The sequence below is a fragment of the Elaeis guineensis genome, chromosome 4, assembly GCF_000442705.2.
Source record: "Elaeis guineensis isolate ETL-2024a chromosome 4, EG11, whole genome shotgun sequence".
In the NCBI taxonomy this organism is placed as follows: domain Eukaryota; kingdom Viridiplantae; phylum Streptophyta; class Magnoliopsida; order Arecales; family Arecaceae; genus Elaeis; species Elaeis guineensis.
In genome coordinates this window covers 121,429,268-121,445,329 of record NC_025996.2, presented here as the reverse complement: position 1 = coordinate 121,445,329, position 16,062 = coordinate 121,429,268, and the positions used below count along the sequence as shown (strand labels likewise).

General features: G+C 39.2%; 1 protein-coding gene across 1 annotated transcript; it reads left to right on the top strand.

Annotated features, from left to right (window-relative positions):
* The first annotated feature begins 4,652 nt into the window (after positions 1–4,652).
* On the top strand, positions 4,653–6,423 carry LOC140857377 (plant UBX domain-containing protein 7-like). The gene is made up of 5 exons (XM_073256165.1): positions 4,653–4,796; positions 4,961–5,051; positions 5,155–5,242; positions 5,819–6,158; positions 6,262–6,423. The coding sequence occupies exons 1-5, from the start codon at positions 4,653–4,655 to the stop codon at positions 6,421–6,423; spliced, it is 825 nt and encodes a 274-aa protein (XP_073112266.1).
* The last annotated feature ends 9,639 nt before the right edge of the window (positions 6,424–16,062 follow it).

The following is a 16,062-nucleotide window of genomic DNA, read 5'->3' as shown; positions in this document are numbered from 1 at the left end:
AAAAAAATTTATAAAGATTTATCCCATCGGATTATTTCTTTCTTTACCCTTTTGTATATACTCCAAAACCTATTTAGCTATTTTTTTCAAGTAGCATGCTTCTTGAAGAGTTCAAAGACTTGGGAGCATTGTGAAGTAATTTTTTTATCCCTAGAGATCTCCACATAGGTTCCGTAACGAGTAGTAGGAAATAATAAATATTGTCAAATATTATTATCTAAACTACTTCGCTCACCAATTCAATCTAGCCTAAGCAAGTCCTTATCTACCTCTGTACTCTCTTAACTCATCTTTCATGATCAACTCTCAATCATCGACCTAAATTTAATATAGTTAGCCGATTTTCTCTTCCAATAGTCTTGTTCAATTTATAAATTTATCTCTTTTACCCTAAATCCAATGTGGCCAAGGATTCTATGGAATAGTCGCATGTGTATATAATCCGAATTTATATGAATTAGTGACCACCATTCTTGCTCAGATTGATGCTGACTCTCTCAATTCAAAGGGTGAAGGAACCTAGTTTGCCACTATAAAGTCAATGGGTGATTCTCTATTTTACAGCTTATATGTAAAATGGCATTAGCATTCTCTGACGGCAAAGGTATCCTTCAAGAGCAATACTATCAAAACTTTAAAAAATTTTATGGTATTAAATATGATACATGCTAAGAGTTATCAATTAGCTTTGAAGATGATAAGGAGCTTAAGTTAAGGGATGAGTTGAAGGTAAGAATTTAGGATTAGAAAGAAGTGGTTAGGGCTATAAGAGATAATTTGATAGATACTAGCTAGATATTATCCTCCAAAGCCACTGGCTAAGTTTAGGATTGCCAACCTAGTAGCTCTAGTAGAATCCATTGTAGCATATTAGTATCCTGATCGGATTATATTGCTTGGATTAGGAATGACGGGCCTATTAGAAGGCAACCTCTATAGCTCTAGACTATCGAGATGAATTTATAATTTTTTTAATTGGCATCATTTCTTCATTAATTCACCAACTTGTTTTGTTTGACAGCACTGCTAGTGGCCATTCTGATTTAGCTTGCTCAGTCTAGGGTTGAATTATCTATTTTCAAACAAAATAAAGTCACAGTTCACAAATCTAAACCAATTACTCCACTATATACATAGAGCAAGTGGAAGTGAAACACTAGCTTGAGATAGTGATCTAGACAGATAGTGAAGGATTTGACAGAGAATCTTTACTTAAAGCTAATGATTTGACCAATATCATTATATCATTATAGGCTAAGTCTTTTCAAAAACTTCCTCAACTTTGAGAGCGACCAATAGAGCCCCCCAAGAGCTCAGTCACTAGGTCAACCTATGCAGGCTGAGTCACCTCAATATTGTAGTCTAGAGCATCAATCATCTCTTTGAAACCTCAAGGTTATATCGAGTCTGCACCAACCAACCCACTTCTAAATTATCATATTCAAGCCACTTGGTCACTAGTAGAGAGGTTAAAGTAAGTAGCAAACTTCATCTCTTTGTCCATTTCCTATTTCTAATAGATCAGTTCCTATTTGTAGGTCAATAGTACTCATGGCCATTCCATCCTTAGATTGCTAGCCCACATGAAGGCTAGGCTTGCTACACACTCGATCAAGTTGCCCTCAATCTGTATTTTAATTCCACCTTACACTCTAGTGAAGGTCAGCTAAATAATTCAAAGTATTATTGATCTTAACCTAGATGATCTTGCAGGTCTTTGAAAGATAACTAGACCTAGAGCATGATTGACATCTTGTTGCTAACTATCGACCTCCCAGTTGGTCAAGTGGCAAACTTGGCTGATCTGAAAGTTAGGCTCTTCTAATTTGCTTGAAACCAAATATCAACTTCACTAGCCAAGACTGTTGAGTGAGCAACCTTTCGAAAGGAGGAACTTGAGTTCAAGTAGTCATCTTTGAAGATGAGCTTAAACCCATCATAAGCACCTATAATGAACTCCAACAGAATTTATAATCAATAGAACACCTGTTTGCTTCCTTAGAGACTCAATTAACCGAGACTCATGATAGGTTGGAAGTGAAACAAGTTGAATGGGAGAGAAGTAGGGAAGAAAAATTCAACACCCTGGATGAAGCATGGGCTTGACTAAGTGATTATTGCACTTTCCATCTCCTTGAGCTTCCCATCTCCTGCCGTCTCTCCCTTCTCCCCCACCCCTCCCATCATCAGTCCAGACTTGTAGCCCCACCTCCCTCCTTCAAAGCATCCAACTGCTGGAGCGTCGAGCCACTGGAACATCGCACCATCGGATCCACACCGCCATCACACTGTGAGTATTAGCGATGGTGACGGTGATGGCTCCGTTGCCATCGCCACACCCCATTCTCATCTTTTTAAATTTTAAATATTTAAAATTAAATTTATTTGATTATCATAAATTAATAATATTTAAATTTAATTTGATAATATTATTAATTTAATAATATTATTAATAATATAATTAATTTTAATAATATTATTAATATTATTATTTAAATTAATATAATTCTGAAGAGGCAGAACCACTCTGGGAAGCTCTCCGACTAGAGTAGCCCTACTGCCTTTGACAGCAAGGGTTCGAGATCGGGCCACCACCGAACCAGTCCTAGCCTGCTCATCTACTCCAATGGCGATCGGAGTGACTCAGTGATTAGATTCTAGGCCCTAGGCCTAGCCCAAAGGAATAAAGGAGGAAGTAACAAGGGTAGTTTAGGTAAGGAAAGGATATGGTTGGGATAATTGGATGTGACTCTATTATTATCTTTTAGCTTTTTGACCTATTTTTAGCTGATCGTAAAGTTTTTTATAATCGATCACAAAAATGATACTCTCTTATTACCTTACTGGCATTATATATTATGTTGGTGTCACTTGTTTTTGTTGCAGATAATACTTTGAAAGGTCTATCGGCTGAGCTACCTAACAAAAAATTTAGACAGCCCATGATTATGATACATTTGGCATGAGGTATGCTAAACAACTAATACATTTGGCATGAGGTATATTATGGTCCCTTTTTCTTCTTCCTATATGATGTCTTAAAGCTGATGGGTGCCATTAGATTTTGGTTGCTATTTTCTTATGGTTGCCTTTTCATTTTTCCTGATGATGATCCAAACTAAATGGATATTAAAGGGACTAGCTCCACAGATTGCTATGGCCCTATTTTCTTCTACCCATATGATGTCTTAAAGCTGATGGGTGTCGATGAATTTTTTTGCTATATTATTATGGTTGTCTTCTTTTTTTTTCTGATGATTATTCAAACTTAATTAATGGATATTGAAGGGAATGGCTCCACAGATTGCTATAGACTTTTTTTCTTATTCTCATATGATGTCCAAAATCTGATGGGTGCCGATGGATTTTACTTGCTATATTCTTATGGTTGCTTTCTTATTTTTCTTAATGATGATTCAAACTTAATTAATGGATATTGAAGGGAATGTCTCTACAGATTGCTATGGGCTCTTTTTCTTATTCCCATACGATGTCTAAAACCTGATGGATGCTGATGGATTTTGCTTGCTATATTCTTATGGTTGCCTTCTTATTTTCTCTAATAATAATCCAAACTAAATGGATATTAAAGGAACTGGCTCCATACATTGCTATGGGCTCTTTTTTTTATTCTCATATGATGTGTTAAAGCTAATAGGTGTCGTTGGATTTTGCTTTTAACTTACAGCAGTGGAGTTCTTTATAATCGAAAGCAAAAATGGCGCTCTCTTATTATCTCATTGGCTCTTGGTGGCTGGATTTATAGGGAGAAGAAAATCAAGACCTACCTATAGCTAAGAAGCTAGACCCCACAAATGCATCTAGAATATATATATTCGACTTTATTCATATATACTTGATTAAATTTTATGAACATAATTTCTTTAATGTTGTTCTTGATCTACGTCAGATGGCGCACTACAGCAGACCTATCCTTAGACCCACCAACTGATGTCGATCCTCCATTAAAGAGATCAGATATTATGTAAGATTATTAGTTAACATCTGTAATGTTTCAGCAGAAGAAGTAACATTGTTTTACCGATGCTTCTCTTTGCCAACATATTTGTGTTGGTCATGTTTATTTTTGTTTTCCTAGTTAACATTGTTTAGTTTTGTCTTGTTACTTTCCTTTCAATTGTAGATACTGAGATTTCCTCCTTTATTCAGATATCATTTTATTAAATCTTTGATTGCATTGATTTGGTGAATTTTTGTTTCTAGAAGTTTATAACTACAGTATTTCTTCTTTTACTTGTTTGTATGAATCAAAAAGTTTGTCACAATTAAATGCATTGCACTTTATGATTTTAATCATGTACTCTGACGTTCTATTCTTACAAATAAATTGACTTTTGGACTCATGTATACGTAGTCTACACTTTATGGGATATGTAAAGTTACTTTTTGGTTTTATTAGTTTTACATTGAAACCTAATTAACGATGTTTTCAAATTAAGACCTATTTTATGGTTTAAATTACCTAATAGGTTGGCATGCAGATACAAAAGTCCTAATGGCAGAGTTTATTTAGGTAACTTGAAAATGGAAGCAAAATTTGTGGATCAACTATCTTTTTTCTTTTTTCTTTTTTGCATCTTTTATCCTCTCATAGTTTCTAATTATATCCATGATATGTCATATGATTGTAGATGTATCGTGACACTGATGATGGAAAGAAGGTTTGCACCTACTACAACTTGGTTTCTTTACCCGCAGTTCTCATTATTGATCCAATCACTGGACAAAAGATGCATGCATGGAGTGGCATGATACAAGCAGAGCAATTCTTAGAGGTTGTCTATACTATGAACTCGTGATATTTGTGATTTTACTTATTTTTAGAAATCCAATTATTTGAAAATTTACAAATTTGCTAATACCTATCTCTTTTAGTAACATGACTATCATATTCCTTTTATTTCCTTTTATTGATTTTTATGCAACACATTTTATATAGCTTCTGCTTCCGTTCATGGATGTGGGTCCAAAGGAGCACATTCATAAGCATCCAAGGGAAAATGTTGAGACTTCCATGCATGATATATCAGGTATTCTATCTGTAGTTTCAGCTTTAAGTTTTCTGTATTACCATGCAATTCATGTCCTATCGAAGCCATATCCTGGTTGTTACATTTTCTCCAAGTGCATCAGGAATATATCCATCATCCTTGTTACATCATGCTGTAGTTCTTTTTGATGCAATTCATACACTGCAAACTACTAGAAGATTTACCTCCATGTATGACTATCTGAAAATGAGTTTTTTTCATTTCTGCAATTAAAGATGTGTTGATTTGTGCTATGTCAAGAAACACCCCAACTCATTCACCTCCCATTGGGTGTTTCAAAGAATAAATAAGGAATAATTGTTGTTTGGATCTCTTTACTACCATTTCTTATGAATTTAGATCTTCGACTAATCCTTTTCTGAAATCACTGGAATGGGATTTAAGTATTTCTCTATCATCATATTGCTGCATTTTCTCTGGAATTTGGAACTGTACCATTTTCTCTATCATCATATCATTTTCAGCATCTTGAACATAAATGATCTGATGAGGTGCAACCTTGTAATTGTATTTTTTAAAATTCTTAAAACTTGTCAATATCGGTATATTGGTCATCTTGGTGCTTAAATGTCTGATTTGAGAGGAGTAGCTGATGTGGTAAGAAGTCATCAACATGTTGTTCCTAACCAAAACAAGCACTTGCATGAAGTAGCACGACAATCCCTAGGAATTTTGCATCACTGAATTTCCTAAAAAGCTTCCAAATGCATTTCTATATAATTTGCATTTAATGAACAAATTTGCAGAAACATATTCTCTCTCAACATTCTTTATGAGCTGTCGCTTATCGTGATGCAGCTGAAAGCAATTTTGATATCTGTGGCAGTTAGAGAAGGCTCAAAGAAGAGAATAATTTCCAACAATAATGAAATCGATACTAAGAAAGATGAAGAAAGCAGCTCAAGTTCCAGTGATTGCAAAACCTGTACTGAGAAAGACAATAGCTCAAATGAACAGTTCACTTATCCGATTCTTGTTGAAGAACCTGAACCTGAAGGAGATAGAAAACAACTGTGCAGAGTTGGGATTTGCCTCCCTGATGGACGAAGACTCCAGAGAAATTTTCATCATTCTGATCCAGTGAAGGTAAGTAACTCTCTTTGAAATCTGTAGGTATTTTCTGGCAGGTCTTTGGCTTCTACAGTTACTTTAGGTCATGGAATTTATTTAGATTTCCGGTCACTTGCAGTTATTGTGGTCTTTCTGCTGCACTCAATTCGACAAAGGGAAAACACGGCCATTTCGGTTTACGCAAGCAATTCCTGGCAAAACTAAGAATCTGGATTACGAGAGCAACCTTACTTTTGAGGCAGAATTATCAGATTGTGTTCTTTGGCTAACTTTTGAATGAGTATATTGGATCATGTGTGCAACAAAAATAGGAATTAACAGGCAAAAACTGCTCAGAAATTAAAATACTTGGCCATATTTCTTTTTCTTTTTTTTTTTTGTAGCGGGTTGATGTGTGTCCGGATTAAGTTGGTAGTTATCACAAACATAATCTATACATAAGATGTTTTTTTCTTCTGGATAGCTTTGCTTTGCAGAAAGTCTATATTCTATTGTCATCGAAAATTTCCAAATTTCTCCAAGTGGTCCATTGATCTGAAAAACATGTGAAGAACAGGGAAAGGGTTTCGAAACCAAGACACCTAAAATGGAGTAAAAACATCTAAGGTAGAAGCTATAGTTTGCGGTTGTCTTCTGCAATTCTGACTCACTATTTGAGTGTTTGAGTCCTCACTTACGTCCTAAATTCTGGCTGACTACAAGGTGCTTTACTTTGGGTTCGTTTCATGGTATGGCAGCCAAGTGGCTCACTTGTGCATGGCAGTTTGCAGCCTTTTGGTGGTTTTTATACAATCGATATTAAAATAAATAATACCACCTCACTTGCCATGATGCACAAACACACATCCACGCAAAAGAGAAGGAAAGAAAAAACTCAAACAATGGGTTATCCATGATATAGAGCTATGCTTGTGTTTTCTGTTCTTATGTTCACAAGTCATAAGAACTTCTAGTAACAAGGTATTTTGGCATTTAAAAGTGTGAAAAAAAAAAAAGAGTAGCAGAAGTTTTGTGTATGGAGCACTACAATCACTTTTATCAATGGTCATTATTGTTTTGTTAATTTCATGGATGCTTTTATTATGTATGCTTTGTTTCTCCAATGATACTAAATCTAAAAGGCTAGGCATTTCTACAAAAATTAATCTTATATCAAAAATTTATTTGAATGAAAAATCAAATCACTCCAATTTTATATCTTTTCTTTCATGTCATTTTTGATTCTTTATTTAATGCCTGTCTACGCCCTGAGCAAAAATCGATTGGCCAAGTAGGAGCATCACCAAATGGTCAAATCTAAATAATAGGATAATGGCTTTCTGTTGATGCCTTTTCCCCCCGATTGTCATGCAGCTGGATCGTGCAATTATGCATGCATGCATCGGTGTCTAGAACTAAAAAGAGGTACAATGTTAGTAGATTATACCACCTTAAGCTTGAATGACTTTCACTTTGGAGGTGCCACCTTCTCGAAGAAAGATAAACCAGAGCTATAACTAAACCAAGAACTCCAAACTAAAGATAAAGTAAATCAAGATAAAGATAAAGTATATAGACAAATAAATATTTAATTGACCAAGGATCTCTTCATAGAGTTACATTCTAATATTTATAAAATCTTGTTTCAATGATCAGCCAATTGCTTATTTCTACTGTTCACATTTTATTTCTGTTGTTCACACCTATGTCTACTTGATTTCCACATTTCTTTGGCAGTTTCAGTGGTCAATTCCAATCATTCTCCATTTTCACATTTTCATAACAATCCGTATTCTTTACCACATTGCAATTTTCTTACTAGGTCAATGGTTTAATCTCTATAAGCCAATCAATCTCAAGCTCACTATTTGGCATTTAGATAGGTCCTCTTCGCTCGGCCTATACCCTTATTTTGCGCTTCTAATGATCATTCGACTTGACTTGATTGGCGTCTTTCTACTTGCTTATCAGATATTGTGTAGTAGTTTAATTATTTCAAGTTGTTCCTTTTAGTTCATTGGGCCTATCCATGTGGCATTGTTTGGGCAAACTCATAATCTAATTTTCAATATATTAGTTTCTAGCTTCTTGATCATCTTATTCATTGACTCTGGGCACTTGAATTGTAGATCCTCATTCATTATTTTTTTCTGATACTATCACATTGCTGTGCATATGTTGATCTCTATATATCATTATCAATCAGGATGTAGTATAAACAATACCTCCCACATCTCAGTGGTTGTTAATTAGAAGGGTGATGGATATACCAGACACCATGTCTGATACTTTTATTGAATCTCAGTGCCAAAAGTATTTAAATAAATTCATCCATCGAGATTCCTATGCCTCTTTGGATTTATCTTTACCCCTATTTAAGGTACCACCTAATATGTCTTCTCTACCTCTATGAAGCAGCCACATGTTCATGTGATATATGTTGTTCCTCAAAAATTACTATGATCTGATTCCTAGGATCCCGTAAACAAACCAAATTCCATCAAAGTTCATCAAGGTGTGAGTAACCGTCATTCGTAAATTGACCCATCCCTTCATTCTCATTGTCTCCTACATCCTCCAGACTTTTGCCATCATCTTTGCTTTTCTTCGAACCATCTTCTATCAAAATGAGTAAAGAAAATCCATATCAAGTCATTGCTCGATGGACATGAGAAGAGACCTTAGAGCATTCTTAGATAAGTAGACACATAGGTACTCATCCAAGATTCTTTAGGTTTTTCTATCCGTGAATCTTTTCCTCCATCTTCCGCCATAGCCTTAACAAAACCTTTCTTTACAATAAACCAAATTTTAAGATTTTAGGTTGGAAAAAAAACTCCAATTGTGGCCAATCTTGGCCAACCAACACTAATCTTTAGGGGGCCTTTGCTCCTACCTAGGAGGTGAATGTCCTCCTAGATATTTTTTTAATCTTTTTAAAAGTCTACTTCTGTAGCTAACTAGCTCCTAATTCTTAATGCTTTCTATTTTTGATATCCCTCGATGAACTCTTTGCACCTCTATCATAAAATGTCCATCCTTAATCTTCTAAATTTAAGGGCTTTGTTAAATCTTAGACCTACTAGTGAAGTTTTTAATGCAAATATCCTAGTTGAAGTCCTAGAGGATTAATTTGGTTCGAATTTTAGCAAAATAATTAACTACATTTCTGAAATAAAAGTCTTTTGCTAGTGAAGTGGGCCAATTACCCAATAGAAATATGTGGCATTTTTCCTTGCTGGAGTTTGCAAATTCGATCTTTTTCAAAATTATAAAGGAACACCTCCCACTATCCATCACACTGATCGAAGATTGGCCCATAGCCTTAGCACCCTTGGTCCTGGAAACTCACCTCAAATACTTGAAGTTGTGGTGGTTGTCTATAAATCTTCCAACTTTGGCTATACTTATTTTTTGAAGGTTTATACTCCTATGACCACATTCTTAAATCTTTCTTAGTTGATCCTTTCGTTGCTCATTCAAAAGGGCCTTTCCTTATTTTCTCTAAGCACTTCAAAAAATTCTATAAAGATTTATCTCATCAGATCTTTTTCTTTCTTTACCCTTTTTTATATACTCCAAAACCTATTTAGCTCATTTTTTTCTCAAGTAGCATGCTTCTTGAAGAGTTCAAAGTCGTGGGAGAGTTGTGAAGTAATTTTTTTATCCCAAAAGATCTCCATGTAGGTTCCCCATCGAGTAGTAGGAAATAATAAATATTTAGTCAAATATTATTATCTAAACTACTTCACTCACCAGTTCAACCTAGCCTAAGCAAGTCCTTATCTACCTCTGTACTCTCTTAACTCATATTTATGATCAACTCTCGATCATCGACTTAAATTTAATATAGTTAGCTGATTTCTTCTTCCAATAGTCATGTTAAATTTATTAATTTATCCCTTTTACCCTAAATCCAATGTGGCCAAGGATTTTGTGGAATAGTGGCATATGTATATAATCCGAATTCAATATAAATTACTGACTACCATTCTTGCTTAGGTTGATATTGACTCTCTCAATTCAAAGGGTGAAGGAACCTCTTTGGCCACTACAAAGTCGATAGGTGATTCTCTGTTTCATAACTTGCATGTAAAATAGCATCAGCATTCTCTGAGGATAAAAATATCCTTCAAAAGTGATACTATTAAAAAATTTAAAAAAATTATGGTATTAAATACGATACATGCTAAGAGTTATCAATGAGCTTCGAAGTGATAAGGAGCTTAAGTTAAGAGATAAGTTAAAGGTAAGAATTCAGGACTAGAAAGAAGTGGTTAGGGTTACAATAGATAATTTGTTGGATACTAGCTAGATATTAGCCTCCAAAGTCACTGGTTAAGTTTAGGATTGCCAACCTAGTAGCTTTAGTAGAATCCACTATAGCATATTAGTATCCTGATCGGTTTATATTGCTTGGATTAGAAATGACAAGCCTATTAGAGGGAAACCTCTATAGCTCCTGACTATTGAGATGAGTTCATAATTTTTTTAATTGGCATCATTTCTTCATTAATTCACCATCTTGTTTTGATCGACAGCTCCTCTAGTGGCCATTCTGATTTAGCTTGCTCAGTCTGTGGTTGAATTATCTATTTTTAAATAAAAAAAAGCCACAGTTCACAAATCTAAACCAATTACTCCACCACATATAGAGAGCAAATGGAAGTGAAACACTAGCTTGAGATAGTGATCTAGGGAGATAGTGAAGGATTTTACAGAGAATCTTTACTTAAAGCTAATGGTTTGACCAATGTCATTACGTCATTATAGGCTAAGTCTTTTTAAGAACTCTCTCAACTTTGAGAGTGACCAATGGAGCCCCCCAAGAGTTCAGTCACTAGCTCGACCTATACAGGCTAAGTCACCTCAATACTGTAATCTAGAGTAGCAATCATCTCTTTGAAATCTCAAGGTCATAATCGAGTCTGCACCAACCAACCCACTTCTAAATTATCATATTCGAGCCCCTTGGTCACTAGTAGAGATGTTGATGTAAGTAGCAAATTTCACCTCTTTATCCATTTTCTATTTCTAATAGGTTAGTTCCTATTTGTAGGTCAATAGTACCCATGGCTATTCCATCCTTAGATTGCTAGCCCCCATGAAGGCTAGGCTTGCTACACACTCAATCAGGTTGCCTTCGGTCGGTATTTTAATTCCACCTTGCACTCTAGTGAAGGTCAGCTAAATAATTCAAAATATCATTGATCTTAACCTAGATGAACTTGTAGATCTTTGAAAGATAACTAAATCTAGGGCATGATTGACATCTTGTTGCCAACTATTGACCTCCCAGTTGGTCAAGTGGCAAACTTCGCTGATCTGAAAGTTAGGCTCTTCTAATTCGCACGAAATCAAATATCAACTTTACTAGCCAAGGCTGTTGAGTGAGCAACCTTTCAAAAGGAGGAACTGGAGTTCAAAGTAGTCATCTTTGAAGATGAGCTGAAATCTATCATAAGCATCTATAATAAACTCCAAGAGAATATATAATCAACAGAATACCTGTTTGCTTCCTTAGAGACTCAATTAACCGAGACTCATGATAGGTTGGAAGTGAAACAAGTTGAATGGGAGAGAAGTAGGGAAGAAAAATTCAACACTCTCGATGAAGCATGGGCTTGACTAAGTGATTATTGCACTTCCCATCTCCTTGAGCTTCTCTCCAAAAATGAATGAGTCCAACAAGATGGCCAAACAATTACAAGATGAGTGGGAGTAGATCAAAAGCATATCTAGCAATTTATAGTCTCCATTTTATTTATATCTCTTTCTTGAAAATCTCCAGTGATTAGTTTCTAGACTCAACTAACATATCGGCCTAATGGCTGAAGCTAACCATATATCAATTATTAATATATAATGTCTTCTCTTTCTATTAACTGACCTCTTTATAGAAAGTTTCCACTCATAGATCATTAAATGAAAAATATTTATGGATGAAACATGCCAACTTATCTATGTCAGTATAGAGATGTTCAATAAGTTAAACAATTTGTATTGAAAATGATCGACTCCAATTAGTATCGGCTTGCGGTTGCTAGGGTAGGTTGCCCTCTAGTATATAAATCTAACATGCTTAACAGCTCAAGAAAAAGTGGTGGCATCCATTGTGATGATTACTTATTAGGCCTTGGAATAGGAGTAGACTACATTATAGGCAAGTAGAACTATTGCTTCCTATCCATTGTTATTGGGCTACGACTGACTCCAACTATTGGGATCTGTGTTGGTATGACTCTACCAACATAGTTTCTTTTTATAGACATCATGGATCAAAATGGCCAAAGCCTATCCTTGGCTAGGGTATCCACTTCGCATTGACCAAAACATCAGCGGTAACATGTTCAGTCTAAGCTATCGATCCCATATTTAGCTGCAAGGTACTCTTCTCTTTACATCGATCTTTAGATCTTAAGGGCTCTCTAGGGCAATACTCTACCTTACTCTTTTCATAGGCCATGAACTTTTGGAGGTCAGGCTTCTCAAAAATCTTGATACTCCCATACTATACAGTTGTTGGTCAGTTGATTTCTCCACCATATGAATGTTGTTATTAGCTAGGTTCACCATAAGATACACTAAAGCATGCTATGGTGCCTGATATTGACCCAAGATCATAGAGATAAGTCCCTTGACATTCTTTGCCATCAAGCTCAAGGATGCCTCATGCTATTCCGTAAATGGCCGTAGAACAATAGTCACTTGGGTGATGATAACTTCCAATAAGTTTATTGGTTCTCATCCATGTAGAATTTGAACAGTAAGACAATTTCCTACTAGAGAATGGCTAATAAATGGACTATTCCTAGTTGAGGAACTTGGCTTTTAAAGTCAAGATCCCGAGGAGTAGAGAGTCTTCACATTGAGAACTTCAACTCTTGGTTGGACTTGAGAACTTGATTTGTTGAGCAAAGTTTTGGAACTTTAAGGTTCTATAGTAGTATCGTGAAGTGGACTTCTTAGTAGTTCTGAAAACTGAGCTACATTTTTTTCATGACAACATCTTAGTAGCTACTCTTATCATCCCATGGGCATGCTGGAAAAAGGCTTGTTCGTGCCTTTTTTCTCAAATCAAGATATAGCTGGGTCATGTGGTTGCACAAGCATCCCACTGATGTCTGAAACTTGAATGAGGTATGAGCGGTAGTGGGTGCTACCAGCTGGAGTTTCGAGGTGGTTCACTACCAAGAAGCAACCTTCTCAAAGAAGAGGTAACCAAAGCTACGTCTCGAAACCATAAACAAGAGACTGCGAAAAAACTAAAATGAAATAAAGTAAATTATTAGGTATAAAATATCCTCAGCCGAAGTTCTCAACAGGATTGATCCTCCCAAGACTCCCCTGGCTTTCGTCTGCAGATAGTATCTCTTCGGACTTCCCTAACAGCCGGATTTCCATAGTGCTGACTGAATTCCCCCGACGGATGAATTCCCACTGCACCACCCGAACTTCTTCAACATGAGTTCCCCCAGTCATCTATTAAGCCGCCTCAAGCGCTCACTGAGCTCTGCCGCCAGCCGACCTTCTACGACCATCGGCTGTTCCCCGAATCCCTTCCAGACTTCTTCCAGCCAGGTTCAACTCCAATCCGAACTACCTCGGACCTCGTCAACGGCCGAACTTCACCAACGGCAGATTCCTACAACTACCAGATTCGATTCGGACTCCTATGGGAGCCAGACTTCATTCCCAACCTCAACTGCAGGAAGGCTTCACCCGGACTCCTATGGGAATGGGGCCCGTCCTCGACCTCGACTGCTGGTAAGCTTCGTCCGGACTCCTAAGGGAGCCGGACTTCGTCCCTGACTTTAATTGCAGGTAGACCCTGCCCGGACTCCTACGGGAGCCGGACCTCGTCCCCGACTCCGGCTACAGGCAGACTTCGTCCGGACTCCTACGGGAGCCGGACTTCGCCCCAACCTCAACTACTGGAAGGCTTCGCTCGGACTCCCACGGGAGCCGGGCTCCGTCCTCGACCTCGACTGCTGGTAAGCTTCGTCCGGACTTCTAAGAGAGCCGGACTTCGTCCCTGACTTTAATTGCAGGTAGACCCTGCCTGGACTCCTACGGGAGCCGGACCTCGTCCCCGACTCCGGCTACAGGCAGACTTCATCCGGACTCCTACAGGAGCCGGACTTCGCCCCCAATCTCAACTGCTGGAAGGCTTCGTCCGGACTCCTACGGTAGCCGGGCTCCGTCTTCGACCTCGACTGCTGGTAAGCTTCGTCCGGACTCCTAAGGGAGCCGGACTTCATCCCTGACTTTAATTGCAGGTAAACCCTGCCCGGACTCCTACGGGAGCCGGACCTCATCCCCGACTCCGGCTACAGGCAGACTTCGTCCGGACTCCTATGGGAGCCGGACTTCGCTCCCAATCTCAACTGTTGGAAGGCTTCGCCCAGACTCCTACGGGAGTCAGGCTCCGTCCTTGACCTCGACTGCTGGTAAGCTTCGTCCAGACTCCTAAGGGAGCCAGACTTCGCCCCTGACTTTAATTGTAGGTAGACTCCGTTCAGACTCCCACGGAGGCCGGACCACGTCCCCAACTTTGACTTAAGGAAGACTTCGCGCGAACTCCTACAAGAGCTGAGCTCCGAACTCCTCTCAGACGGGTAACTAGCCACCCCTCTCCGCCAGACACTCCAGCCGAACTTCAGCCGACAGGCCTGGACCCCTGGCAGGCCGCAGTAACGGCCACGACTCTGCTCCACTTCTTGCGATGGATTCCGCACGGCTCCATCACTCCCTGACAGGCCACAGTAACGGCCACGAATCTGCTCCACTCCCTGCGACGGATGCTGCGCGGCTCCACTACTCCCTGGCAAGTCGTGACAACGAACACCCCCCCACTCCCTGCAATTGATTCCACGTGGCGAGCCATGGTGACAGCCACGACTCCACCCATTACTCCTCATGATAAATTCCTCCTGACCCCGTGCGGCCCACAACGAGACGGTTACGAACGATCGCTATCAGTCTGTTACTCCCCCCGTCTATAAAAGGGGGACCCCAGATACGTCATTCTCTAAGCTCTCATTTTTTACCTAGAAACTCTGCTAAAATTTTCGTTCGAGCACTCCATTCTTGTTGAGGCAGAGAACTGACTTGAGCGTCGGAGAGTCTTACCGGAGTAACCCCACCTCCGGTTTAGACTTCCTTTGCAGGTCCCAGCGGTGACCGTGACTCCCTCGACTCCAGCTTCTCCGACGCAGGTGAATTTTTGCACCAACAGGATTGGCGCTAGAGGAAGGGGCGTATCTTTGCAGTACCCTTGTTCTTAAAGGAGCGCTCAATGGGACCACCTCCGGTCATCTTCTCCGACATCCTCTCCTCCCTCCTTCACTCAGTCCTCGCCCGATGCCTCCCCGCAGGGCATCCATGCGATGATCCACGGCCTCCGCGGCCAGATCGCAGGCTCCGGCCTCACCTCCCATTTTCCAGCCTTCCCCTCCTCCTCCGGCAACGGCGGTTGGTGCGGAGCAGTTTGACCTACTGGTACAGCAGGTCAGAGGCCTCACTGAAGCTGTGCAGACCATGCAACAGCAGCAACAGCCGCAGGCGTTAGTGTGATCGGAAAGAGCATCATCGGAACACCAAAATTTGGCATTGGGGCGGGCCACTTGGGCCAGCCGCCCCGTCTTTCCCGAAAAGATGAATCCGAGGGTGGAGAGCCCTCAGTCGGATCACGATTCCACCCCTGGGAGATCTCTACCCCCATTCTGCTAGAGGACCCTCGAGACCCGTAGTCGAGAGAATTTTCTGGATCGGAGACTCCAGGAGATGAACCGACAGATCGAAGAACTCCGCCACGCTCCCCCCCTTTATGGTGAGGATATTTGTACTGACCCTCCCTTTTCTCAGATGATCATGCAGGAGCCAATCCCACCGAACTTCAAACTCCCCCAGTTTGAAAGCTACGACGGGACCTCAGACC

Bases quoted from the DNA above. Each gene is read 5' to 3' on its own strand.
- LOC140857377 (XM_073256165.1), top strand. From the start codon at position 4,653: ATGTATCGTGACACTGATGATGGAAAGAAGGTTTGCACCTACTACAAC. The intron at 4,797-4,960 runs GTTGTCTATACT...CATTTTATATAG, and splicing joins AAGCAGAGCAATTCTTAGAG to CTTCTGCTTCCGTTCATGGA. The intron at 5,243-5,818 runs GTATGACTATCT...ACAAATTTGCAG, and splicing joins ACTAGAAGATTTACCTCCAT to AAACATATTCTCTCTCAACA.